Source organism: Liolophura sinensis, chromosome 7 (genome assembly GCF_032854445.1).
Source record: "Liolophura sinensis isolate JHLJ2023 chromosome 7, CUHK_Ljap_v2, whole genome shotgun sequence".
Lineage (NCBI taxonomy): Eukaryota > Metazoa > Mollusca > Polyplacophora > Chitonida > Chitonidae > Liolophura > Liolophura sinensis.
Window position 1 is genome coordinate 54,739,127 of NC_088301.1, and position 27,807 is coordinate 54,766,933.

General features: G+C 37.9%; 1 protein-coding gene across 1 annotated transcript; it reads right to left on the bottom strand.

Annotated features, from left to right (window-relative positions):
• Positions 1-109: 109 nt before the first annotated feature.
• On the bottom strand, positions 110-27,746 carry LOC135471926 (importin-9-like). The gene is made up of 25 exons (XM_064751368.1): positions 27,613-27,746; positions 21,077-21,225; positions 20,233-20,434; positions 19,857-19,945; positions 19,547-19,633; positions 18,831-18,950; positions 18,111-18,211; positions 17,837-17,895; positions 14,791-14,942; positions 14,004-14,102; positions 13,587-13,693; positions 11,113-11,252; positions 10,818-10,896; positions 10,262-10,490; positions 9,885-9,963; positions 9,337-9,485; positions 8,954-9,079; positions 8,505-8,577; positions 7,348-7,550; positions 6,855-7,021; positions 5,609-5,739; positions 4,167-4,291; positions 3,683-3,797; positions 3,410-3,489; positions 110-2,647 (listed from the first exon to the last, which is right to left on the bottom strand). The coding sequence occupies exons 1-25, from the start codon at positions 27,743-27,745 to the stop codon at positions 2,531-2,533; spliced, it is 3,111 nt and encodes a 1,036-aa protein (XP_064607438.1). The 5' UTR covers position 27,746; the 3' UTR covers positions 110-2,530.
• Between the last annotated feature and the right edge of the window lie 61 nt (positions 27,747-27,807).

Consider the following 27,807-nt stretch of genomic DNA (forward strand, 5'->3'; position numbering starts at 1 on the left):
ATGACAAATCTTGTAGAGTCTTGAGGATTTTTCTTCATGCAATTCATTGGTGTGGGTGGAAAACTGAGCTTACACAGGAAATCCGCCCCACCCTTTGATAATAGGCAGGCAATGATGCTCAAGTGGGCACTCCGGTTTCCTCCACCTGTAAAATGGACTGCCATAGTTTCAGTGACGCATTCTTGAATATGGTGTTTAACAACAGTCCAATAAACAAACAAATTATGCCATTTTCAATATTATATCATTTCGTTTATACTTGTTCATGTACGTGAGTCATCAGAGACGTGAGATATGTGTCAACCACCACTTACAAGCCCGTATCTTAGTAAATTCCTTACATAAAATATATCAGTCACAGGCTCTAAGAATTGCCATAACTCAAGAATAAACATTTCTTGAGCTGTCCTTTGGGGTTCAATTTGTAAAATTCTGTGAAGTATTACCAGTGAATAAAATACTGGTATGTCACCTTCAAGGATTTCAAGATGGTGAGATGGCTTTATATGTCATGCTACAGCACCATGCATTGTATTTTATTTTGTTCTGCCAATTAAGTTTCAAATGTCTGTTACGTGAATAAAGCAAAATCTTGACCCTAAGACTTAACTGGTCAAACAGTTTAATGGGTTTTGTCAGGCTAGCAACTAGCATCATGATTTACATCAACAGAAAAGGCAATGCTGAGGTTGTTATATAGATTCTTAATATTATAACCCATCAAGTGGTAAATATTTTTCAGACTAATGAAATATGAATGAACACAACCAGTTGCTCAGTGAAAATTTGAGCAGTGCAGATATTTGTAGTCACACTACACACCAAAAGCTCATACTTACTCTCAGGTGTTTGTTGAAGACTAAAGAAGTTAATGGATAAAATGCTGGAATCTGTTTTAATGAACCGACTTTCATGAAGACAAAAAAGGGAGGTACATAAAATGCCATATGACAAGCTCCATCTAACCTGGCTAGCCTGATGTTCTACATTGCATGCCCTTTTCTGTGATGAAGTTACTACATTCAGTCATAGGCCACTTCTTCGCTCTTTTCACAACTATGGAAGGCCACTGTACATGACATGATTTTAAGTGTTGGCAAATTCAGATGCAGAATTATGAACAAGCAGTCTTTTCCACTCTTTCTGCCCATATGTTTTTAGTAAAATCTACAGTGCTGTCACAATCCTTTTACACCTGTCAAGGTGGCTAATGTACTACACCGAAGGCCTCAATCTGCACATGAACAAACTTTACTGGTAAATACTCAGTACATAAAACATGGTATCTCTGCAGGATAGAGACATTCATTAATTTATTTAGGACTCAGATTGCATCTACAAGGGAAGCATCATTTAAGTACAATGAATTCATTAAAACTGGCAATAAAAAGACAGACTTTCAGACCTAAGCAGTCATTTACAGAGCAAGTTTACAAATGTATTAACAAACATGCTATATACAAAAGACCTAAGGGAAAGAAACACAGGAAATATCCATATAAAAATAACTCAATGGGTTACAATGTACAATTCTAATACTGATCTCCCAATTATTAACAATGTGAACTTCTAGCCAAAGAACAGATGTCTGTGAATTCCTAACCAGCAAGCCATGTTTGTACAACTAAATCAATGGGATGAAAACGAGGTGACATCTGAAAAACATACTCCATAATCACATGTATTAACCGATAAAACAAGCTAATATACAAGAATATAAAGTTACTTATTTGTTCTGCTCATAGATTATTCACATATTCTGAAAGTTCCACTTCCAATACTCGGTGCAAACATGAAAACACATGCATTACGAAATATGTTATCTGTATTTAACAATGAAGTAAAATCCGACAATGAAAAATGGATTATGAGAAATCGGTAATATGAACAAGCTGGCCACAGTTCAACAGATTTCTGAAAATTACAGCCAACAAACAGACCGATTATACCCACATTTGCACGTGCATAAAAAGTTATTGAATCAAATGCAGTTACACAAGTGAAATATGCAAAATCTAAGAGTAGCCGAGCAAAAATACATTTGTTTTCAACAAATATCAAAGTGTTGGAAGAAAAAAAATCATAATATACTTTGTGCCAGAATTACTGGTTTTATGAGAATAATAGATTAACAGTCAAGTATGTTGACAAGTTGATGGCGATGAGCATCGTTACAGTCTTATGTACATTTTAATAGAACGGTAACATAATGATATCACAAAACTTTCTCGCAAATGCTGTGCATTTTTTCCATCTTTATATTTGCCGATGACATAGTAAACAGTGATATTACCTATTGTTGATTGCAGAAGACAGAGGTCATGAATAAAGGCAGCCTTATCTTAAGCACGTTCAGAAGGGAGGATAGGCTTTGCAAGCACAAAGCTTTTGAAAGACTATAATTTTCACAACTAAAACGACACGACAGCACCTGGTATGGGTACAACCAACAAAACTGTGCTGGTCAGAGACTAGTCATTATGAGGTTTCAGGCAGCAAGTATGGGGGGACCCAAAGAGTTCCTATAGCATCAGGAATGCACACCTATCGTCTGCAACACCTGTCGCTCCGTCTCAGTGTGATGTGCACTGAACATGCTGTAACACGGCAACTGCGATAAACTCTGCAGAAACTCTGTCAGGTATGCCTGTAGACCAAAACATTCACAGGTACAAAGTAATAACAGTAAACAACATCAGATGCCAGACCAAGTATTATGGTAAATGACCTAAAATGTTGCCCAAAAGTGCCGTTTTTGAGTCAATGCCAATAAAATATTACTTTTGTTGGTAATCTACCTTTTAAACAAAACTCAAAACACCTTTCTAAGATGAAGACAACTTAGACAAAAGTCAGGAGGCAATATGATAAACTTTGCAATGGACTCAAGTTTAGGTCGTTAAGGATTAGATCATTCAGTCAAGCTTATACCTGGGCCATCTAACGACTCCTTCTATAAAGCTGATACTGCTGCAGTTAATCAACCAAAGACCAAGCAAGTCAGTTTTAAAGCCAGCATATCCCCAATCAGCTGCAATTTTAAGTCATGAGGTCTGTACATTTATTTATTTATTTATTTGATTAGAGTTTTATGCTGAACTCAAAAATACTTTGCCCGTACACAATGTACGAAGGGGACCAGCATTACATACGACTAAAGAGAAAGCCAGCTTTAACTGAGTCTGAACTCCCAGGGATTGCACTTATGAGCTTCGGGGTTATTATTGTGCTGCACCAACATAACTACTGGGCCCCTCTGATTTGTGATGTATCTCTACACACTCCTATTTCCTCCGCACAAAAACCTGACTGCTGGTATACAGTACTTGACCTAACACCAATGGAAGTTAAAACTATGTACACTTCATCTAACTACCAATAAAACAGGCATATCTTGTAAATAGCTTACCTGGAGATCTATTTGAAAGATAGGGTCATTTAAAGCATCTGGGTCATCTTCATCAGACTCATCTTCTGCAAGGCCTATACCTGTTCAGATCAGAAGGCACAAGTATGTTTGAATTGTAAATCACTATTACATCATTACACTGATCAAAATGAGCTATTTGTAGCATTTACTTGTGAAAATGATTTAACTTTACATATACAAAACAATCAGGACGTCTTATTGCCTCTTTTTAAACAAATGAATTACTTTTTGTCAAGTCTACAAAAGTATTACCTCTGTAATCCCCTGCAAAATCTTCCAGTAAGCTTGACAAGGTCTGTGTTCCCTTAAACATCCCATCATCATCTCCATCATCATCTTCGTCGTCTTCCTCATCACCATCCCATTCCTGATGACAAATACAATAAATCTGAATCTACCTATTACACGATGTATGTTAATGAAACGAAATCAATAAAGCTTCAAATCCTCGGGACAACACGACATCTTGGTCACAGCTACAAAAAAAAATTGTGCATTCCCATTGCAACGGAATTGCAATAATAATTATGATAATGCTTTAATTTAAGAGAGTAAAAATTTGTCTATATAAACATGAGACATAAACAATAGTTTGTAGGTTAATATGTTTCACCGCAGCTTAACACCGTACTAAAGAATACTTCACTTATAGGACAGTATTTTAATTTGATTGCTATTGTTTGTTTATATTTGCTGTATATGCAGCAGGTGTCCAAGGCATGTTGCCTTGACTCACCTCATCCTCTTCATCCCCAGTCAACACCTGAGTAGACATGTTACTCTCCATCTGATTGGATAACTCATTAATTAAAAGCTTGTAGATTTTCACCAGGACAGGAATTGTTGTCCACTCCTCTGGGGCTAAAATAAATAAAAATATTTCAAGACATTAAATTTGTGTCACCTCTACCATGTCTACTGATAGTGGTAAATGTTTGTTTCCTTGATTAGCGTGTATTATCTTACTGAAGTTGTGAATACCATGTGAAATACTTGCTACAGTGACCTAGAGAGATCTACATAAGATCTCGTAAGATGAACAAATCCATCGTAAGTTCACATAAATAATTCCTGTATTACCTGGTTAAGGTGTACACGTACACTCTCAATGACGTGATCAAGTATCTGTGCATATTTAATAACTAATATACACACCAATCAGTCAAACACAAAATTATAATATGTGGTATCCATGGTTTCATAGAAGGGGCTGGAATTAAGGTTCAGTGATGGGTTACCATACTTTAAGGTAAGTTGATCTATGATAAAAAATAAGTTACCACTTGTTCTTTTCAATGTTGTTTCAGGATTATTTCCAGGAGCATACCCAATATACATTTCCCTTATGCACAGCACAAATGATTTTATAAAATGTCAATGTTGTGTTGGTTTACTTGCTACACTGCAGCAGACCTGTATTATATGTTATCATATTATTGTGTACGGCGTCTTTGTTTTCTGATCAAACGAAGCAGAAGCTCAAAAGGACCAAACAACTAGCCGAATTGAACACATTTTGCCAGGAATATGTGCATATCCGGACATAAAATTTGAATTTAGTGTCAACAATAAATCTGCCGCATTTCATCTGAGAGACAGAGGTAAAGGTTTCCAATTACTCAATCCAATGAAGTTATAAACTGCAGTCGTTTTCAATGCCAGACAGCACTGGCCCAGGTTAATATTTTATGAATCAGTGATTAAAATAGTTTGTCTGCCACTAGATGTGTTGGCCCATCCCATGCCACGGTGAATGGACGATCATTATTCATTTCAACCAAAACTATTGTTCGCTGCTTAAATCCAACCTTGTAAAGTCCATCAACAGCTGCATAACTCCGGCTGTTTACTTTAGTTACTAGATCCCAATGCCTGTGTGATATAATTACATTTAACGCAGACTCCCACTTCACAGTTCAAGCCTTTTATCGTAGGTAATGCCCCCACAGTATCTACTGGAATGACAGTCAAACCCCTGTTGTACACTTACAATCATGTATGAATGAAAAATGTATGAATGTATGAATCCAAAACCCTTCCTCTGTAAAGGTGCATCCAAAAACAGTTGCATGCAAACAGAGATCTCACTGAATATGAAAACACTCTGAGCGATGCCTTTAAGATGACGGTGTAGAAATCTCACGATTGTAGGTAAATCAAGGGTAGGTGGAGACTTGCCTTGAGCTGCCTTGGACCGTGTCCTGATGCCATTAGACTGGTTTACTTGGTCCCCCTGGACAGTTATGTTCTGTAATCTCATGTCGTTTTTACTTATTGCATGCTGTAACAGCTTTGTCAGTGCTACAGCGCTGAAAAACAGAAATATGTATAATGCTTACAAAACAAACTGTGAAATGCTTTTTGCAACAAATAATACATACGTTCCTTTTCATGCTTTTAATACTACTCATATATCAACGTGAATGTGGATAGCAAGCACAAATTTGCAACACTACAATTCCTCAACCTTTTCTCATAAGGAAGAGCAAATTTCAGTTTAAGTTATGCACCTTTTTAATACATTTTAGAGACAAAATCACATTTTTTGGAGCTTCACAGAAAGTATAATTCTATGAGTTTAAATACAATAATGCCCTCTCAATATTCGTGAAAAACATGGAAAAAAGCTGAAGAATTACTGTGGCCGAGACACCCTCTATAAAGGATTTCATATTCCATTGCATTCACGTTCATGTTTTCTAAGATTTAGTACTTTGTGAAATCATTCTTTTAAAAACAGTAAAAAAATGCTGTACACTGTACCTAAACCCCTCAGCCTTGAGCACATGTACAATACAATGAATACTGGTAGTTTGTAGCAATGTGTAGATCTTCTTCAAGTGGCATTTAGAAAATTGTGAAACATAAAGCAGGAGAATACCTTTTTAGGATAATTCTTGTTTATTTCAGACTGGTGTTGGATAAAATTTTACTTAAATGGCCCCTATGACCTTGAAGAAAAAGGTCAAGATTGTTGAGAATCAATAGGATTCTTCCTCATGCTAAGGTGTAAGTTTGGTGAACTTGAGGTAAACCATTCTAGAGATGCTATGTTTACATGCCTTTTATAAAATTTAACGTTAATGACCCCAATGACCCTGAAGAAAAAAAGTCAAGGTCACTGAAAATCTTCACTGAGTTCTTCCTCAAGACAAAGTGCAAGCGTGGTGTAAGTTTGGTGAACTTGGGTTGAAAAGTGCTAAAGATAAAGCATTTACAAACCTTAAATGACTTACATGACCCCAATGACCTTGAAGAAAAAGGTCAAGGTCATTGTAAAATCAAAGGAGTTGTTCTTGGCACCAAGGTATCAATGTTCTAGAGATAGAGCATTTACAAGATTAGGGACATTCCTCTTGGACAATATTGGCTGACGGGTAAAAAAAAAAGGATACATTCAATTTATAACCACTCAGCACCATACCTGACTTTGCCCTCATAAGCTCCATAGAATATGTGCTGCCTGGAGCACCACTCTGTGAGGACAAACTCCAAAGCTGGCTTTCCCGTCGGACCAGGTACATTAGACAGGAATTCTAGGACAGGGTCAAGCTGAGTGTGAATCAAGTGAGCAAACACCATCACCAAACTCTGAAAATATATAATAAAATCCAATTATCATCACCACCACCCGTACCATTTTATTTCACATTGCTGTCCCTCTTGCTGTTATTGCACGCCGATGCGGACATTTGGAATATGACATAAGCTATGCCTATTAAGGCCTATGGCAATGGAATCACCTGCATTTTCAACTTCATGTTATCATGCTTCCCTCTGAGCTAGGCATGTATTCTTCTCTGATGAACAACCAGGTTCTGCCACTTTCAACAACTGTTAACGTCATTTATTTTTTCCAAAATAAACTTCGGTATCAAGCAAATACAAGTTACAAACTTCACCTTTTCATCCCTTACCTGCATAACACTAAGTGATTCTGCTTGCTGCATCTTGCTAAGCACAGCTCTTAACATCAGGTCTAAGTTCTCGCCTAACTTTTCCCCAACTTTCCCTATGACCAGGGAAACCAATCGGCCTACAAATGTTGCAGTGTATTCTGAAGTCTTTGGGTCCAGAAGTTTGATGATGACTTGTACGATGTAATACAGCCCATTATGTCCTGAAAGAAATCAGACAAATTCAGCATTTGAAAGAGACATTTTCGTTCTGTGAAGAAATTATTACTGCTTACTGTAGACCAAGAGAGTTCCCACAATCACAAATTGGCTTTGGCATACAGATATAAAAACCTGTAGGAAACACAAGAATAAATTACTTCCGCTCAATACATGATGCACTGAAGTTGTGAATTTGGTAATTTTCATTAATTAATATGCACGCAAAGCATCATCGTTGGAAAATCCACAACACGCCATAATGCTTAACATGTTGTAAAACTTCAGGTCAATATATGCAGTACTTTTTGAGATACCACACCTAACATTTACTTTAACACTGCATCTAATACACAACACGCTGAGTTGTGAATTGTGCAATTTACAGTAGTTAATAGGCACACGGCAAATTATTGACAGAATATCCCCCTCTTGAGTATAAGCGAGTTAACAAAAATGTAGAGGACACAATTAATTAGGCATCTGTCCCTTTGTTAGTCAGTTGTCATTTTATATGATCATGTGGGAATGGCATTTTATATTACAGCTCACCTTTAAACCTTGATTACTTGATTGTTGTTTAATGCTGTGGTCAGAAATTTGGATTCACATGACAGCAGTTGAATGTGAAAGATGAATGTACATGTACTAAAGCTTTGAGAGCTCACCCTAAATTAACTTCACGAATTAGAAGTTAATATGCATAGTTTTGCTTAAAGTGTTTGATTAGGTGAGCTGAGCACCAGCAATAAAAATAATGGGCCATTTGATGAGAGCAATCTCATCTCTGAGTGAATTATCTTGTTACTGCCAATTATAAGTAACTCTGCTGAATTTACCATATTCCCCTTCTTGTATGCTGTGAATACAAAGTTTGACAATGAATTCGCAACTACATGTACATTTGTAAAGGGATAATAAATATTCTTGAGGTAAAAGACTCTTTATAACTGCCATACCTTGAGAATCTTGCCAGTTGATGATTTGTTCTAAGCCCACTGAACAATAGGCCCTTAAACATTCACCTCCATTCTGCAAATTTATCATGAAATGTATTAGAAAAAGCAATATGACAAAGTTGAAATCAAAATGTTTCATAATAGCATTGTTTTCATTGTCTACTCCTTTAAAATCACTATGCCCTGCCAAATTCCACCCTGATAAACCCTGAGGAGAGATAATCACAGGGCATAACTACAAATTTTGTCACGCTATCTCAATGGAGAAGTTTATTTTAGCAATGATTGGATGTTTCCAACGTAATTACAGCTAACTTAAATACACGTTATCTACAACAGCTATGTTAATTCAGGCCATGGTGCTCTCCTCATTTAAATATCACTTTTGGCGTAAACAGTAAGAGGGGTATTGCAGAAACTGTGCATAAAATAGTCTGCTATGTTCTCACCTGTAGCGTTGCATTATCATCTGAGCTAAGTGTGCACTGAGCCACAGCAGGGAAGCCATTTATAAGCAGGTTAGAGATTGGTGAACAGCCAGTACGGATTAACGTCTGCAGTAGATCTAACGCAATCTGTAAAAGAAAATTCACCTTCTTATTCTCTTCGAAGAAATCCAAGACTACACTGCAGGATACATGTAGCCTTTACCACATGCAAAACTATAGCAAGGGAAACAACATTGAGGACAAATTCATAACATATATAAAAACACTGGCAGATATATAGCAAAATAATGGAAATGGGTTCATGAAGGCAACACCATACCAACACAAGTGCTGGCAATTCTGCTGTTTGAGAAATACTTGAAGGCTTCTGTTGCTTTACTCACAGGTGGAAGTCCCACAGGTATTCTGTCTGATGGTGCCTGGATGATGCTAATGAGAGTAGGCACCAGCCGTTGTTGAAGTAGCTGCCTGCAGCCTTCATTCTCTGACAACACCTTGATAATGTCCTCTGTTAGACTCACTACGAGTGGATCTTAAATAAAATATAAATACAGTGATAAATGACTTTCAGGCAAAAATGTCTAATCAAATTCCATACAACAGTACACTTTATTATGAAAGATAATGCATTTTCATGCTTTGAAAAGGTCTGCATTTGGATGTAAAGATGTTGCCTTATTAGGGGTAAAGCTCATAAACATTAAGCACATAATTCTAACAAATTAACTGACCATGACATCTAAATAGGAGAGGTTTGAGTTCAAACCCATTTATTGCTCATGGTACAAAGTCCTGCTGTACAATGTAACCTGTCAGAAATGTTGGACAACCATCTTTAATTACATATTCTATAACATCGGTGTGAAAAAAATTCCCAAAAAGTTATCTGGGGTAAATGAACCGAGAAAATTGTCGGGCTGAAAGTTCTTACCATTACAATACTTCAGGAAGATAGCTATTGTGAGCGGAGCAACCTTGCCTTCCGAGGAGGCAGTGAACTGACTGTCTACCTGTCAATTGAAAAAATACAGAGAGTCATCCTGAATAAACAGTTTATTTGTCTATCATAATGAAATGAATTTTCATAACCACCTCTGTACTAAAACAGAGAAATTAATATTGCTTAAACAAGCACCTGGAAAAACAATGCATTTCCCAAGAGGACAATTGCTGGGTTATCCATGAATTTCTTTCATCAAAAGTACTCGGGTATGTATAGCATTTGTTTCAACCACAAAGATGTCATTAGGATATAACGATTCCTAAAGCTTAAAGCTACTGGAGAAAATTCTCAGTCAGAAAACATACCGTTAGTACCACAGCTAACGTTTCCATTGCCAAGGCCAGTACGTCTGCAGAGAACTGTTGTGCTATGGCCACAAGTCCGTCTAAGATGTTTGGAAGATGAGGGATTAACATTTGAGTCTTGTGGGACTGTTTGAGATGTTCACTGAATCCGGACACAGCCCTTACAGCACAGATCCTAATCACAGCAGGCTGCGTCGGGTGCAAGCCGCCCACTGTTGCCTGCAGAAAACTGCATAACACACATCACAGGTCAATGTTACAGAATCACTTGTTCATTACTAGCTGCAGATAAACATTTAATGTTGTGTTCCATAGAAGTACCAAAAGAGTGCAATAACTGTTCTTGTAACTTTATTGATTTTCTGTGACTCAGTATGTGTAAAAACTAAAACATTTCGCGAAATTATAAAGTATCAACAGCAAACAGGAAAATCCCCTCAACTGCTATTTCACCCCTCCCCCATGAAGTCAGCAATACTGTTTACTTCCTGTAAAAGTGTGGTGCACTGTTATGAAATATGAATCATAGCAAATATTAACTGAAGGAGTCACAAACCTTTGAAGTAATTCTTCTGACATGACATCTGTAAAACGGCTTGCTGTCCACAAACTTCGACCAGTCAAAAACGGAGATACTGAAACAAGAAATGTCCAGTGAAAACCCCCCATAATATATTGAAACTGTATCATGTTAATATATGCTGTATAATGTTTATGAGTATTATTTACCATCACTTCAAGTTATGCAATGTTAAAGCTTTTACAAGGTTATTCAGATAAAGATCTGTTTTTTTATTTTGTTTTGTTTATTAAACCTGCCAAAAAAAGAAAGTCTTTGTCTATCCACTTACCTGAATTACTCAGATCAGCCAAGACAACTGATTGTAAAAATCCATTTATGTCAAACTGGATTTTTCCATCCTGTAAACAGTGTACTATCTCAGATTTGACACTTCCTATTGCAAGCATGCAGGATTCATGAAGTTTCCACCTAGAGAGAGACACATAAGGATTAATCTTTACAGGTCAGATGAGTAACAATAAAGTCGCAATTCTATATATTTGTCTGCGCTCTTATATTTCCTTTCACGTATTTTCTACCTTCTTCAACATGAACGGGAAAACCTACTGGGACAAATGACAAGTTTTGACAGATGCTACCGAGGAGCCTCCTCACGGCAGGAATAATAAAGCAGGAGAGGAACAAACTATGACTAAAAAAAACCCCATTTGCACTGGGCGTTTAAGTTCACATTCATCCTCTGAAGATGATGGGTCTGCTTGATTTCACCCCAGCCTGCTGATCGGCATTTGCCTTTCTTGGCTTGGTGACTTGATTTTTTCCAGTCATCCGAAAGGCTAGGAAATTGTGCCAGTTGGAGGGGAGAGGTAAACGCCGGCTCAAGATGGCGGACAGGGCCTAATCTGGCCTCAGAAGGGCAGGGGATGGAACCACTGGTGAAAGGCACCTCGTTATTGAATATTTCGATTCTCATACATTTTAAAGGGCCTCGGTTCCTACTGTTGACCTCCACCCCACATGCACACCACAACACATACCTAGCCCGAAAATTCAGTCTAAAGATAGCTTGTATTTACTGATATTTGGAGAACTCTGCCAACCCGGATGACATGTGCATCTGATCATCACACTGTACCATAGCTACCCCAGGGCATCATTAAAAAGTTGTTTGTTGCAGGTAACAAACCCTATTTTGGTCGGTCAGTCGGCATTTTTGAATACTAACTGAGTTATCGCGGGTCCAATTTTCGTCACCTTCTTCAGGGCATACATTTCCGATTTTAAATGCTCTTTAAAAACTATGTTTTTTTTCATAGCCAAGTTCTTTCGCACTGAAGTGAAATATTCCTTCTTGATTCTGGATCCAACATTAAATTTACAAACTTTAAACCTAAACAACTTAAGCTGAAAGGCATCTGTTGCTTTTGCCACTGTGACGAAGCGCACCAATCCGCTTTTGCCACACAGAAATTATAATTGCCAAAACTAATGTGGCGAATGGCTAGCCGAAGCCTAGTGACTAAGCAGGTAATCTGAGTCTTAAAATGAATTTGGGCTGTTCCTTTTGCTTTCTTTTTTTTTTGACGCAAAGGGCACTGCGAGGGAACGGCAGCGTCCGGTCATGGGATGCTGAGAAGGACTGGATTAGGCCCTGGCGGACAAGTGAAGTAAGCTAGAAATGCAAATAAACACTCTCTTAATTTGTCATATTACTTTCTTCTCTGTGCTGAAAGTGAAGTTGTACACTATAAAAGATATCCTTTACAATTGGCCAAGAAATGAAGACAAGCATAGAGATTAGGTGCCTTTGATCTTCTGCTAATAGCCGAGGACAAAACACAGAAAGAATACATTGTTGCAGAGCTGATGCGGTTCCCACAGTAAACTGCAGTGAATGATTTCCTGTAGTCTAGCACAAAGCTCCCATGTTATTAACATAGGGTGGTTTTGTCAAATTTTTGGTCATAACACACTAAGTACAAAGCTAATTCGTGCAGATCTGTTATTGTGCTGTTAAGGGGCACAAACAAGTATGTTTATTTAATGAGTAAGCAGGTTTAAAAATTGACCTACTTTTAAGCCAAGTTCACTGGCTATATACCAAACTTAAAGTTTCTTGCAATATGGGTGGGGCAATCCACCTGATAACTGTAAACGAAAAGTTTATTTCCATAAGTTCAGCCATTTTAGAGACTTTTTTGGCTCATCAATAAAATTCAAAATGGCCGCTAAATCACATGACTGGTAAAACAGCACGAGCGCCAAAAGTTGTTCCATATATACCTCATTAAGGCTCCAAAGTTTGATGTTTCTACACTTACCAGTTTTCGCGATATTGCAATTTATGAGTTGACTAAGAATAATAATAATAATTAAAGCTGTAACGTTCCTTACAGCGATACCAGTGGTCAAGCATCAAAGCCCAATTCAATGTCAAATAAGAAAACACCGTAAAAGTAATGCACTAAACTCACTAAACTCACGTGCCACGATCGGAAAACTTAAGCTTTGGCATCCATCTGTTTACCAACAGATGCTAACACACGCAACGATGAATAGCTCGATTTAACTGCCAAAGTACATAGACAAAGGACATTCAACAAATTCAACCTGCATGTACAAACTGTTACTGTATTTATAAAAACAGACATCATGGAGCAAAAGCATGACAACATATTTTTTATGGTTTCTTTGATTATAATCTTAAAACTATACCATGTACAAAAATAATTTTTACGGATTTCTACTCCTGGTGTGTTACAATCACCTAATACACACACACATTGGTGAGGAAGTACTCACCAATTCTGACTGCCTGCTGATTTTGCTGCTTCTGCTTCTTGCATATGCTGACTAACAGCAGCACACAACGCTCGCGCACTTCCAGACTTGAATTCACTTGTAAGAGACTGTTCAATAGATTAAAGAGGCCAAACTACATGAAATTGTTGCTTACAATTATATCTTACAGGAGGTTACTGTTGCTTGCTGATAAATACACAGCAAAGGACAAGAAGAAAAAGGTCTTTATAACCAGTTATCCCTTGTCTTGGATGGTAAAAACTGTGTAGTAGTGAAAGTCATTTTTTTTCTAAATATTCAGTTGTTGGAAATATTATGTGGCAAAATTTCATATGACATTAACCGGTTGAAAAGTCTGTTTCCCTGCTAAACCATACAGCAGTGTATTTCTTTAAAAGTATTTTATATCTTGCTCACCAGGAGAAGATCTTGAGCGGAGATTCTGACGGAATATGAGAATGTATCATCGTCCTCATCCTCAACAAACTGGTCGGGATTTGTGCTCCATAACTTTACCTAGACAGAAACAAATAAAGCGTCCATTAACTATGCCACAGACATTTCACACTCAAGATTATTTACTTCCATCACTGCAACTGCCGTGGCTCTCCCGAGAGTTGGTATGTCCAATTGCACTTTCACGCAGAAACCATTAAGGCCTTAAAACAACACTTCTGATGCCATCAATTAAGTTTTCCTGATATTACAGTAATTAAACTTGATAAAAAAAAAAATTAAAAAAAAAAAATCTTCAGGGGCTCTACAAGGTGGATTAGTCAGTCAAAATCAAACAAAATTAGCCATTTAACTTTAGGTAAAAGTAATTCTAGGGAAAAGGAAAAGAAACTGCCAGACCCCCTGGGCCCTAGAGAGAAAAGTACCATGTGTCTCAATGCTGAAAGTGAATAACAAAAGATGGGTTCAAATTTGTGACCGCACTGAAGTGTCACCGCCTCCATAGGCAGTTAAAGAGCCCCATACTCAGGGTATAAGGTGACTCCCTAAATTTTTAATTTGCACAAGGCTCATACATTCTGTATTGTTAACACACAATGCATATATTCTAGAGTTCTCCAAATCTGTAATCATATTTTTTGTAATTATCATTTTTTGAAGAGTGTGTTAAATAATATTTGACAGCTCAGGTTTTTTACAGGTAGATGTAGTATTCTCACCTATGATGGCGAGAAGATTTCCATCTTACCTGATCTTCTGTAATCTGCATGTATTGCAAGATAAAGTAGAGGATCTGATCCACTGACTTCCTCACAGTGCTCCTGAACCTTGTGCTGTCTATGAGGCCGTGAACAAACTCAAACACACCGTACACAAGGTTTTCAAAGCCTAATACTTCCCCTGAAACATAATGCTATATTCAATACAGCGATACACCAGTTATTCAAAAATTGTATTAGATAAACCAGACTTAAATGTCAATAGCATTTCCATTTTAATACAAAGTAAGTGGCAATTTAATCTAAACTATGGTTAACGCCAGGTTTAAGTCCAACTACACAGATCTGCATGCTGGTATACAGTTGAGGGGTAGTTTGAAAAATCGTCACTTTTTTGTGCACAAAGTCAAGTAGTGATAGTGACAGAACACTACTAGAATACTAAACAAATAAAATTTACAGTATTATCGTTAATAGGGATTACACTTTCTGAATATAGCACAGATTCTAGTGTTGAAATTTGGCTGAGACCACTGCGGGTTTCGAGCTAGCAACCTCAGAGTCAGGCACCTAACCGCCAGCAATACATGTCAACCATCTAGACCACTCGACCAACAGGCCTTCCACAAAAAATGGAAGGTTGTTGACCGGTCAACTTTACAGCGAACATGCATTACCCCTCTGATGATCACAAACGACGTCACTCCCTTAGGTGAATATATCAGATAGGTACAGGTGTCATTTAGAAAGTGGATTAAGTAACAGTATTATCGTTACTAGGGATTACACTTTCTGATTTTTCTACATACAGAACACCACTTTCTAGGCGAATGTGTGTTTTTCTTCCAATTGAAACTGAGTTTTTGTGTTTGTTTTGACCGACTGTTCGAGATACTAAAACTGAATATTTTTGTACCATCCTTCACTGATCAAAGTAATTATCACTGCCTATACATGAACTCAAGCTGGCCTCCTAGTTGATACTGTAAACTGATAACTGACGCATATTGCAGTTATTGTTACATGTACTTAAGGATACCAGTCCAGTGAAGACCTGCCCAGAAAGCTTAGGACCCAGAGCATCAGTTTAGACTGACTGAAACTTATACAATGAGCAATTGATCTTGATATCACCCTTACAAATATTCAATAATCATGAATCAAGATAGAATGGTCATGCATTACAGGCTTATGGAATATATCCTTCTAGTCTGTAAAAAAAACATGTCAAAAATGATTTAAAAAAAATAAAAACATTTGAGAAAATCAAAGATCATGCAGCACCGTACATGTATACTAGAACTAATCTGAACAGTGAACCCAGATGAATGTTCTGTGCATTATCTAAATTCTCTTGAAATATTATTCTTATTTGTTAAAATAAACAAAGATTTCGATCAACAAAAGCCGTTAAAATCAAAGTCTGATTTGATAGGGTTCTAGTCGCATGAAATTTACCGCGAAAATCAGCCAATGGTACGGAGAAAATTAAGAGACCCACAAATAGTGAATTAACCCATAGAGTATTAACTATAATGATTTATAAATAGAGAGGCTACATATTAGCGTCAGGAGGAAGGAAACCAGTTAGACCGCCTGCCTTCACGCTAAGCAAATTTCAAAAACAGAACAATCAGAAGCAGAAGTAGGTCAAATTATTGGTAAGGAGCTTTTTGGCAGATACCAAAGCTTACCATGTGTAACGTTTGATTTCATACGCCCGTCCACTTCCAATAGTGAGTGCTAGAGTGAGTGCTTGGGGTTTAACGTCATACTTAACAATTTTTCAGTCGTATAACTATGAAGGAATCCTTAGCATGCATGTAATGTGACTCCTTGTTGCAGGACAGATTTCCACGGCTCTTTTATCTAGTGCTGCTTCACTGATGCCTTACCGAAGGCAAGTAAGCTGTCCTGCCCAAGCCATTATACTGATACGGGTCTTAGGTGTGACTCGACCCAGGATTGACACTGGATCTACCACTCCTGAAGCAGATGCTCTATTGTGCTATTGGGGCTGGTTCCACTTCTAAAAATAGCCTTCTTAATTCTAATTAACGCAGAGGGTCATGAAGATTTCTGTAAAAGGAAGATAACTCTTACTGCGATCAGGTTGCTTTGTGCAACTTTAGATATGTTCTACTTGAGTTTATGTAAAATTTTGACTATTTCTTTCAAAAAACAACCTTAAATTGAATAAATATAACCAGTCATTGAGTTTTTTATTCAATCAATGAACCAAATATCGTCCAGACGACTTCTACGAACCTGTTAAGAACCCATAATATTAGTCTGCAGAGCAGCTGCTCATCTGTGAGGTTAATAAGTGGAATGAAGGAAATAAATTAGCTTACAATAGCCGACTGAAAGGCATGGAGGATAACTTCACACACTCATAATACTGTCATTATGAGTGAGTGAGTGAGTGCTTGGGGTTAAGCGTCGTACTCAACAATTTTTCAATCATATGACTACGAAGGAATCCTTAGGGTGCATGTACGTGTGCCTCCTTGTTGCAAGACAGATTTCCACCGCTCTTTTATTTAGTGCTCCTTCACTGAGACGACTTACGGAAGGCAAGTAAGCCGCCCCGCCAGAGCCATTACACTGATACGGGTCAACCAGTCGTTGCACTATGCCCTTCATGCCAAACACCAAGCGAGGAAGTTACAACTTCCTCTTTTAAAGTCTTAGGTGTGACTCGATCAAGGATTGATCCTGGATCTACTGTCATTACGACTTACATAAAGGTAATGGCTGTACATATGTCTAACACGGCAATTACCACAATGAAAAAATAGCACATTACATACCATTACAGCTTGCTTTGAAATGTTACTCGTTGTAAATGAAAGTACATTCATTTGTAATTGGAGATTACAATATGGAGATAATATATACAGATCACATTCTGTCTACCACAATTTTGATCATACAAATTTCTATTAGGGCCTCGCTTACATTGCTGAAAGGGCCAATGTAACTTACAAAACATATAAGTATTTCTCTTGCTATACAAATGTAACAATAATGTTTTTCTATTTTAATTGCACTAATATGAGAAATATCACCTACCATCTGAATCCACGGGGTCATCTGCCTCCTCAGTTCCATTTATCACAGTCCGTACATACCTCCAGTTTGTTAAGGTTATAATTAAAATAGTTCCCAAACTGACTAGGGCAATGGCTGTAGCAGAAGAACACTAACAGACAGCAGCATTACCTTTTAAATTATAAATCTTAAGAAATAGTTTATAATACGGCTTTTAACCCTGTACAATAATACTATTAGTGAATTTACTATTTTAATCTGCAAACATCTCATGCAATGGTGTTATAAAAGATACACATCAACACTTTGCGTAAAAATGCTCCACACAGGGGTAAGGAGCTGGGGTAACCATTCTGCCATCTTCTTAGGGAAACTTTTTGTAACAGTTGTCACAGCCTGTAATCAAAAAATTACCAACAGTTAATATACTTTCTGCAAACGGAAGTAGCAAAGAGCTGTGTTTACAAGCTGTGTCTTGATGCAATGATAATGAGCAAATATGTATCGAATTGTGGGCCATTTAATTATTGAGTTCATCGTTCATGGGATGGCACTAGTCAGTGTTTTCCTCAAAGTCAGTGCTGAGGGTACATAAGAAATTAAAGCAAAATGTCAATCCAATGAGAAGTCCGGTCATGACACTCAGCAGCTCTTTAATATCATAACTAAAGAGCTTGCACTTGTTGTTAATCAAGAAGTGCACCTCATATTCAATGCCTTTTACCAGGAAAAATTTTTAATACGCATTAACACATAGAAGACAGCCCAAGGAATGAGGTAATCAGTGGAGTAAGCTTCAAAATGGCCAAACATGGTTGTTAAGTAAATGGAAAACAGAAAATCATTTCCCTGTAAACATGCAAAAACTAACCACTGCAAATTTCAGATAAAAAAAATTAATTTTTTGTTTAAAATTGTGTAAAAGTACACGCTGTAAAGTAACTTCTTCCAAAAATGTGAATGTCTTTAACTAATAACCACTGTACATTCACAAGTCCCTGGCAAATGAACGTACCTTTAAGACTTCCATTTTCAGCCCACTGTCTGATGTCATCCCATCTGGGACTTGTAACGCCTGAACAAAAGCTTCCATAAACTGAGGTAACACTGGATAAAGCAACTGTTTAGGCACACCCTGTAAAGAATTATGTCATGTTTAAACTAAAGATGATTGTGACACAAAATCCCCATTCCTTTACTTGTGCCTGTTTTGAATGGTAACATGTGAGGGGCATCTGTACTGATACATCCATTATTTACGTTATTTTCAGAAAACTGCATCAGAAATCTGCTTCAGTTGTAAGTCATTTTAAACTGGAAAGTGCTTTTCTCCAAAAAAACCTGTATGTAACAACTTTAAAATTTCTATATGAACCAATGTGGCTTCAATTATGTTTATGTCACAGAAGCTTACTATTTCTGGTCTATTCACATGGAAACCTATAGGGCTGTTTTGACAATTACCCATACATCTAGCGGGACATATTGAGGTGACAGTAAAATAAGTACCAGTCTGGGATCAGGTCAGTGCAGGCAAATGTCCTCATGTTCTATGTTACTGTTATCAACACTGTAAAGCAATATTAAATCTATCACCCTGTGGGTTTTATAGAACACTTTCACCATTTCAGCTCACAAAGTTTAACCAAAGTAGGTTTTTTGGAATAAAATAATAAGAAACTACCATGATTTTCAACAAAGTTTTAAGAAGTTCAACATAAAAACCCATACCTTATTGAGATCTGACATGGCGGCTATCAGGCCAGAACACACATTGAATATACTGACCGCCCTTGATCTTGTTCGTATACTGTAAAGCTAGGAGAAAAAGTAGAGAAAACAGATTCTTCAAACAAAGCAACACTATTTCTTTTATATGAAATTATCTTTAATGATACACATAATGTAGCATTTTAACTTAATATTTGGCAACGAGAGACATACACATGGTGAAGTTCACACAAAACGGAGAATAACAATTTAAAACAAAGAGAAAACATATAACACGTAGTTCACTTGAATGGCAATTATGACAACTTACTTCAGCCTGTGTAAATATCTTGTACATTTCTGGGAGAATGACCGGTGCGACTTGGATCATCTGGATATCTGTGACATCCTGGCAGAATTCTGACATGAGAAGGAAAACACCAGAACAGGATTGTCATTAAGTTATTCTGCAGAAAATCAGATCCAGTAAAACAAAAATCAAATTGAAAGATATTTTTTTTTCAATTGTAAGGCCACAACAATTTTTTTTGATGTCTTATAGGCAAGCCGAACTTCAAAATCCAAAAATGGAATAAAAAAAAAGCAGAAAACTTTTGACTTTGTTAATATCGCTTTTGTTTTCCAATGCTTTTCGAGGATGTAAATGTGTCTTCAACTGGTTTGATGTATTGAACATCTGTGGTTACCTGTTAAAACTCTCATAGCTCCATGGACAGCATTTGTATCCCCACTGGTCAGAGCTTGGACTAGTATGTTGAACAGCTCTGGCCATGCCTCGGGCCAGTCCCAGTGGGCAATGGCCGAGACAGCATAAGCAACACTGGACCTAACTTTGCTGATCGGCTCACGCAGACCTGCTGGAAGGATCTGTCGCACAGCAGCCTTAGCCTAAAACATTACAGAAAGATGTTTCATGTTATGTTTGACAATACAGTGTTTATGTGGAATGCAGCATAAAATTTTAAATACTGTGTAATCGAAAAACACACTTTCAGCGCTAATGATTGACCAAGTTCATAAGGGCTTCTGCAACACTGCTACTCAGAATGAATTGTCTGTCAGTGCCATATCGCCAATGCTGAACTTCATCTTCTCAGCTTTCAAAACTTTATAGAATTCTTTTACATATCCTTTTTTCTATGTATATATAATGGCAGACTTTCTGTTCACTTTAGTATCTCTTTTTAGATCAGTAAATATATTTTATTTATTTGACTGGTGTTTTATGCCGTACTCAACAATATTTCACTGATAAGACAGCGGTAAGCATTATGGTGGGAGGAAACTAGGCAGAACAGGCGGCAGGTCTTCCAATGTACGACTGGAGAAGAAACCAGCATAAGCTGAACTTGAACTCACAGTGATCACATTGGTGACAGGCTCCTGGGTCATTGCACCCCGGCCTCGCAGGTCCCCCAGTAATTGTTCAATGTAATAACATACTCTATAAGGTGACTATGAGCTTGCTTACTGCAAACAACAAAGTTATCACAGATTATACCTCACCGTTTCCAAATCATCAAACCTTACCCCATTAGATGTCTCTGGAGGTCGGAATTTCTCAGCATGCTGTGACCAATGTACTTCCACATACTGTTTGAGTAGAACAGATGCAAGCTGACGTATGGCCAAAGGGCCTTGGGGATCCACAGTAAACTCAGCAAGATGAATTCCAAACTCTGAAATAAGAAATTGAAATAAAATCAGTGGTAACGATAATGACATATATTCAAGACCACAACATGTTAGTCCTTAAGATAAACCTGGGGGGGAAAAACACATAAATTTTGTGACACCTATAACACCAAAAAAAAAACCCTCGCCTGTTGGAGACACATGAATGTAAAATTTCAACTCAATATATGAAATACATGTATATATAAATACATATCAATACATGAAGTACTGAAATCGTGAATTTGGTAATTTACAGTAATTCATATGCACACAGAGCATCGGTAATGGAACATTCCCGTGTCATTGTGCATTATATGCATGTAAAAGTTCAGGTCAATACATGCTGTACTTTTTTGAGGTACCACCCCTAACATCCTGTTTATCAATACATTGATTTTAATACACAATATACTAAGTCAGGAATTCAGTAATTTATTATATTTAATATGCACACACCAAATCAAGGATAAAATATACTCCCCCTGCTATTGTGCTCTACATGTGTGAAAACCCTGACCTGAATGCAGTACTTTTCAGATATCACCCCTTTTAACATTGCTTTCCCTGTTATTGGATACCGGCGTTCTGGGCACGACATAAGCTACAAAGTGAAAGTGTCACACGCAAGTGTTGTGGCCTAAGTTTGTATTTTGAACCTAGCAGCTAAATGCTGTGCTGAGAGATGGCATCGACCATTTCTCAGTTCTGAATACATACATGAACATAAAGGCAGCTACTTTACTTGCAATATTTCTCTGTGGTTGTCATTTGCAATCATTGCAAATTTCACTAGCTCTTCTTTAGCAATAAAAGAGGTTTGATAAGTTTTAGCGCCTGATCTCTGTGATTCGCAACAGAAGTGGTCTAACCCCCAACTCAGAGTGTGGTGGACAGCACCAGTAAATGTGTGCATGAAGCTTTGTGACAGAATGCTTTCTTTCAAGCCCATTCAGCATAGTTGATTTCCAGGCCAGTGTTTCCAACCTTTTCTTTTCAATAAGTATAGGGTATAGCTTGGTATAAGCACACGCGGTCTCCTAATTTAATGCAAAAGCTTGTTTTATTTATTTCCATGCACTTATCTGATTGGAGTTTCATGCCATACTCAAGAATATTTCACTTATACGACAGCGGCCATCACTATGGTGGGGGGAAACCGGGATTAAGGCTTGTAGACGTATTCACTGAAGCTTCTGTTTTACAATAATTCTATGGAGCCCAAAAAGATAAACACACTCGTTCCTTTTCTATTCCAAAAAGTATTGCTATTCGTCTTTCTTTTCCAGGTTTCTTACAGTCCTAATTTATTAGGACATGTGCTTAGTGGGTCAGTCTACGACCTAGGATATCATCAGTCAGGCGACCATGGCATGCATATTATTATTTACTGGTCATTTTAAAGCTGTCAATTGGCCGGTGTATCAATATCGATCAGAATCAGCCAAATCCAGATTAGTAGCTATAATGACAATTAACTCCTTCAGAGCTCAGCCATGATCCCTGGAGAGCATATGGTTTAAAATGTTATGACACCATGTAGATTATGTTAAATAAATATTCTTAGATCTTTAAAATAAAACTAACAAGTAAACATTTGTTAAACCTTTTCATGAGTTACAGCATAATTCAAGACAACAGTTTGTGCTAGCATTTTCAGGTCCTGTACAGAAGGGGCAAGCATATGAAAATATAACCAAAATCCTGTCCAGCTGATACTTTTGATGGAGCGAAGCGGAACCTCATGACCTAGTAAAATAAAATCTATACTGAGAAATCTGTTTCCATTTTCCTAAATTCCTACGTTTAATTAAACTTTGTGAGATTTAGGGGCATCTTCCTTCATGCGAAGGATCAAATATTTATTCTGTCTTCAATACATCATTTAATGTAAATGCTTGTCTAAAAGTAAGAAGCGTGAGTGAATGAGTGGGTGTTGGGGTTTAACGTCGTACTCAACAATTTTTCAGTCATATGACTACGAAGGAATCCTTAGAATGTATGTAATGTGCCTCCTTGTTGCAGGACGGACTTCCACCACTCTTTTTATCTAGCTGCTTCACTGAGACGACTTACCGAAGGCATGTAAGCTGCCCCGCCAGAGCCATTATACTGATAAAGGTTAACCAGTTGTTGCACTATCCCCTTCATGCGGAACGCCAAGCGAGGAAGTTACAACTTTCTCTTTTAAGGTCTTAGGTGTGACTCGACCCAGGATTGAACCTGGATCTACCACTCCTGAAGTGGACAGTATGAAGAGTGAAAGCACCCAAGTGAGCCTCAGCTCAGACCACCAGCTTTGACTTAATTTACATTCCAAAAACATTTATACATGAGGAGGAGTGCCACAATCATGTTGTATTGCATGAGGATTAAACGATGGAACATATGGAGCTCTGATACATGTGAAATGACATTAACACAATGCTGGATTCCAACATAAATGAGGCTCTGTTGGGGGATTCTTTGATAACGTAGGTTTAAAACCAAAATCTTCCGTTTTGATCATGTTTCAGGGCATATTATGGTGTAAGGTCTCAATTTGTCACTGCGATTATACCAGTCCATGACTGAATTAATAATTCACTAAAAATAAATTAGGGGATTTGCGAAAGTTGGCTACATGTAGAATCTTGGCTACAGTTTGAGCTTGTCCTTGTCCTTGGAGGTAAGCCTATAGACCTGTGTCCAAGTTTTGTCAGTGTTTGTAACCATTTTGCACCGGTTATAACCAGAGCCACACAATTAGGTGTGTTTTAACAGCACAGCGTGGCAAAACGAATTCAATCAAAGAGAATTCTTTATCTTGTCGTCAAAAGATGCTTACAGTTGCAATGTTTACAAGATTTCCTTGAACACCTAACAATGAAATCTTGAATCCCCATGGAAACAGAAGGACACTGGTCACCAGCTCAGTAAGGTATACATTCCCTCCAAAATATTACAACACTATTTTACTCGTATCTAATTGGTTACAGGTGAAAACACTTCAAAAGGCATTTTGATCTACGGGTATCGGATACATACACCCGTTGAAGTGCTATAAGGCTGACTTTGTTTAACAGCAGGAGAAGAAATTGTTAGCAAAACAATGGGCTGTAAACTTTTAATATTGAGTAAGGTCTAGGTCACAGCCAAGAAGCTATCCATAGCAAAATATGTATTTGGTAACAACAGAATGAAAATACGAAAAAACACTTGCGAGTCACTGGCAAAAGTCAAGTGAATTACATTCGCCGTGGCTTTTTGGACAATCTTTATCTCATTCCGTGGGGTACACTAGTGGTAATTCCATGATATCTCACTTTCTGAGCCCTACTTAGAAATGTGCAGCTATTGTTTGTGCGGCACAAACAAAAACCAAAAAAAAAACCCTCTCCTTGACAGCGTCAATTTCTTGTCATTAAACAAGCATCTGGCACTTTATACTTCTACTTCTCTCAACATTTAGCTTTCAAAACAACATCATTGTGTGTTGAGCTGTTCTGTAGATTGGAATACTTAAATATCGTGATATATGTTTACATGATGTCAGATTCTCAATAGACGCCATTTTGATTGACGTACCAATTTAGGTCTATCGGGTAGACGGCAACGTGTGGTGACTAGCTCAACGTAGACCTTATTTTCAGATTTTCTGAGGAAATATCGAACAAAGGTCAGTGTCAGTGATTGCAAAAGGTGCCTTAACTTGCGACAGGCCATGTAAAGTGGATTTGAGCATTAAGTACTGCAGGCAGTGATATATTTTCCGATGGGGTAGCTGAATACAGAGACAATGTCATAATCGAGTGCGCACGTCGTCCAGGCTAAGGACGGCAGCAGTTTCTGCTATATCAGCAGATATAAGCCATCCTTATACCAGATTTTCGGAAACTGTATATCTCGAAAAAGTGCCCGTAACCTTTATAAACAGAATAACATTTCAACCAATCGGCAAAAAAACAACAATAGATAGTCAATGAAATAAAATAAAATAATTTGGCACCTGTAAAAACTCGACAAAGAATTTCGGTCGCGGCCTATTTGGAGGTCGGTCACGTAACATCAAACGTATAATATATTCATTTTGGCTTTACTCTGGCCATAGAATTGAGATTGTGACAGGCGACAGTGCTGTATAGAGCAGTTTGATTAAATTAAATGTTGAAGTTTAATTTCAACAATTTACTTTTAATTATAGAACTGAAAAATCCTGTCGGTAAATTCTACAAAGCACTTTGCTAAGTGGGCCTTTAAATCCACCCCAAAATGGCTACATATGGTGATTTCTCAAGTAGACTGAGGTGTGTAGATCACTCATATATATATTTACATCCATTTCAAACTAGAGCAAATGTTGATTTTTCTCTCTTCAAATTCACAATGTGCAGCCCAGGTGCAGCAGGTACATCCACAATGGAGAATATACCTGGGGCCATGGGTGAAAACAGGGATAATGAGACATGCAGCACATACAAAAGTCTTGACTGAAAGCTTTACAGTTGCCTTGCTCGAACGACTGGGCAAATGGTTCGTCCTATTTTACTTCCATCACGACTGATGAAACGATTGCTAAGCCCAGAAATACGGCCTAAGGATGGTTTATATTTACGGACACACATCCTTAGCTCAATTATCACATTATATCAGTGTTTAGGTACCCCATCAGCAAAATCCACTGCATAAGCATTACACAAAACCAAAAATCTATCAATACATGGTCAATCAGACGCATGAGGCAAGGGACTTGATGACCTGTGGGTCAGTCATTGACAAAACATGATGTAAGTGTATGCATGTACATGTATGCTTGGAGTTTAATGTTGTACTTCACAAATTTTTAGTCATATGAAGATGAGGAGTCATATTACATTGTGTAATCTTGTGGCAAAGGCGTGTCCATGTCGCCACAGAAGTATCATGGCGAAGACACCAGACACGACACCCCATCGAGTCACATTATATTGAAGCGCAGCATCAGCAAGTACCATTTTTAAAGTCTTTGGTATGAAGCGCACCAATTTTGATCCCGGGCTCTCCAGGCCTCGAAGCACACTCTCTAACCATTAGGCCACGGATGAGGGTCATGACATACGTGATATCATGGAATGGAACAGTCAGAAAACAATGGCACTGCATCCAAAAATATCACTGGCAATCTACACGCTGATATTTTTATGGAAGATGTCCACATTATGGATACCTCTGAGAAACTACTGGCAGTGCGAGACTCGCAGTTGAGGTTACTGGCACATGGTAGAATGACATCAATTCATTGATGAACCAGCTTTTCTGAGAAATGCCTCATTGTCTAAGAAAACAACAAACATAGTCTTTACACCTGCCCCTGAAGTGCACATGAACATAAAACTAGCAGACAAAAGCTTTATTTCTAAAACTAGTGTAACTTTGTTTCCAAACTTGACTTTCTATTATAGCTTTACATCGCTCTATAGGCCTATCTTTGCTAACACTCTGGTAGAGCTATAAGAGCTCTATATTTGATTTTCTTGGAGTAGTGCCTTTAGTTCTTCTGCCTCGCATCTCAGGCACTTATCTTGTGTCTCTTGCGAAAACAGACCAGCACAAATATGCATGCTACATTTTCAGTGGCCTCACCTTCATTCCTTAGCAGCCTGCTAGTCTTGAAGAGGATCACCCAATTTTAAAATGAAACCTGCATGTTATGATGGCCATGGTGAATGTAAACAAAGTCACTTCTTGTGTATGGAGAGTTACCACCGAAGCTGCCTTCACATTTTGAAGCCTACAGCTGCTGCGATTTTTCACCGACACAACTGAGAGCTACTGGCCTAAAAACTAGTCCACCTATGTGACCAAAAGTCACAACTTCAGTTCTGTAAAATTTTTCAAAAGGGTTCAAATGCTACCAAATTCAAAGGTCATTGGTTACACACAGGACGTGATCGCCACTATAAGTTGAGTTGCTTATAACATGGGGCGATGATCTTCAAGACAAAAACTTCAAGTGCAGGCTGCTAAGCAAAAATGGGAAAAGGTGAGGCCGCAGAAATTGTAGAACACATATTTCTTCTGGTCTGCACTTTCAAACGAGACACAAGATAAATGCTTGCGGTGCGAGGCAGCAGATCTCTGGCACTCCTACAAGAAAATCAAATAGAATGTTGTATAGCTCTACTGGAATGTTGTGACCAGCTATCTTTTCGTATGCACGCAGCACACATTTTATAGTATGACCGGACCTGTTGGATCTATACAAGGGTCTGTGACCAGGTTAAAGCATAAGACTAGCCCCAGTGCTATCTGCGACACTGGTGTGGTTTGTTCAAGCATGTGTTGTTGTTGTTGCACACGTGATTCATTCGAATCAAGTGTACCAAAGAAAGAATCAAAGTACTCCAACGCGGAAGCGCCGATCATTCGTTTACCTTCTGTAACTTCCAATGCTTTAATCTGTTCTTCACCACCCGCTCTGATCGACTGTTCTGGTGAGAGAATTGCTGACAGACTTTCGTACAAGGCCTCTTTCAGCGACCTATTCACATCAACAGGTCCCGCCATGTTGCGAATTTTGGAAGGGCTAAATTTGGCGGGAAGTAGAGCCCCTCCAAACCATTAGCATT

What these genes read in the sequence shown, in the direction of transcription:
- LOC135471926 (XM_064751368.1), bottom strand. Translation starts at nt 27,745, where the DNA reads ATGGCGGGACCTGTTGATGTGAATAGGTCGCTGAAAGAGGCCTTGTAC. An exon ending in AGATATTTACACAGGCTGAA is followed by an intron (nt 19,634 to 19,856) that starts GTAAGTTGTCAT and finishes TTTTTCTCCTAG; the next exon opens with CTTTACAGTATACGAACAAG. An exon ending in CAACTGGCAAGATTCTCAAG is followed by an intron (nt 7,551 to 8,504) that starts GTATGGCAGTTA and finishes GATTTCTTTCAG; the next exon opens with GACATAATGGGCTGTATTAC.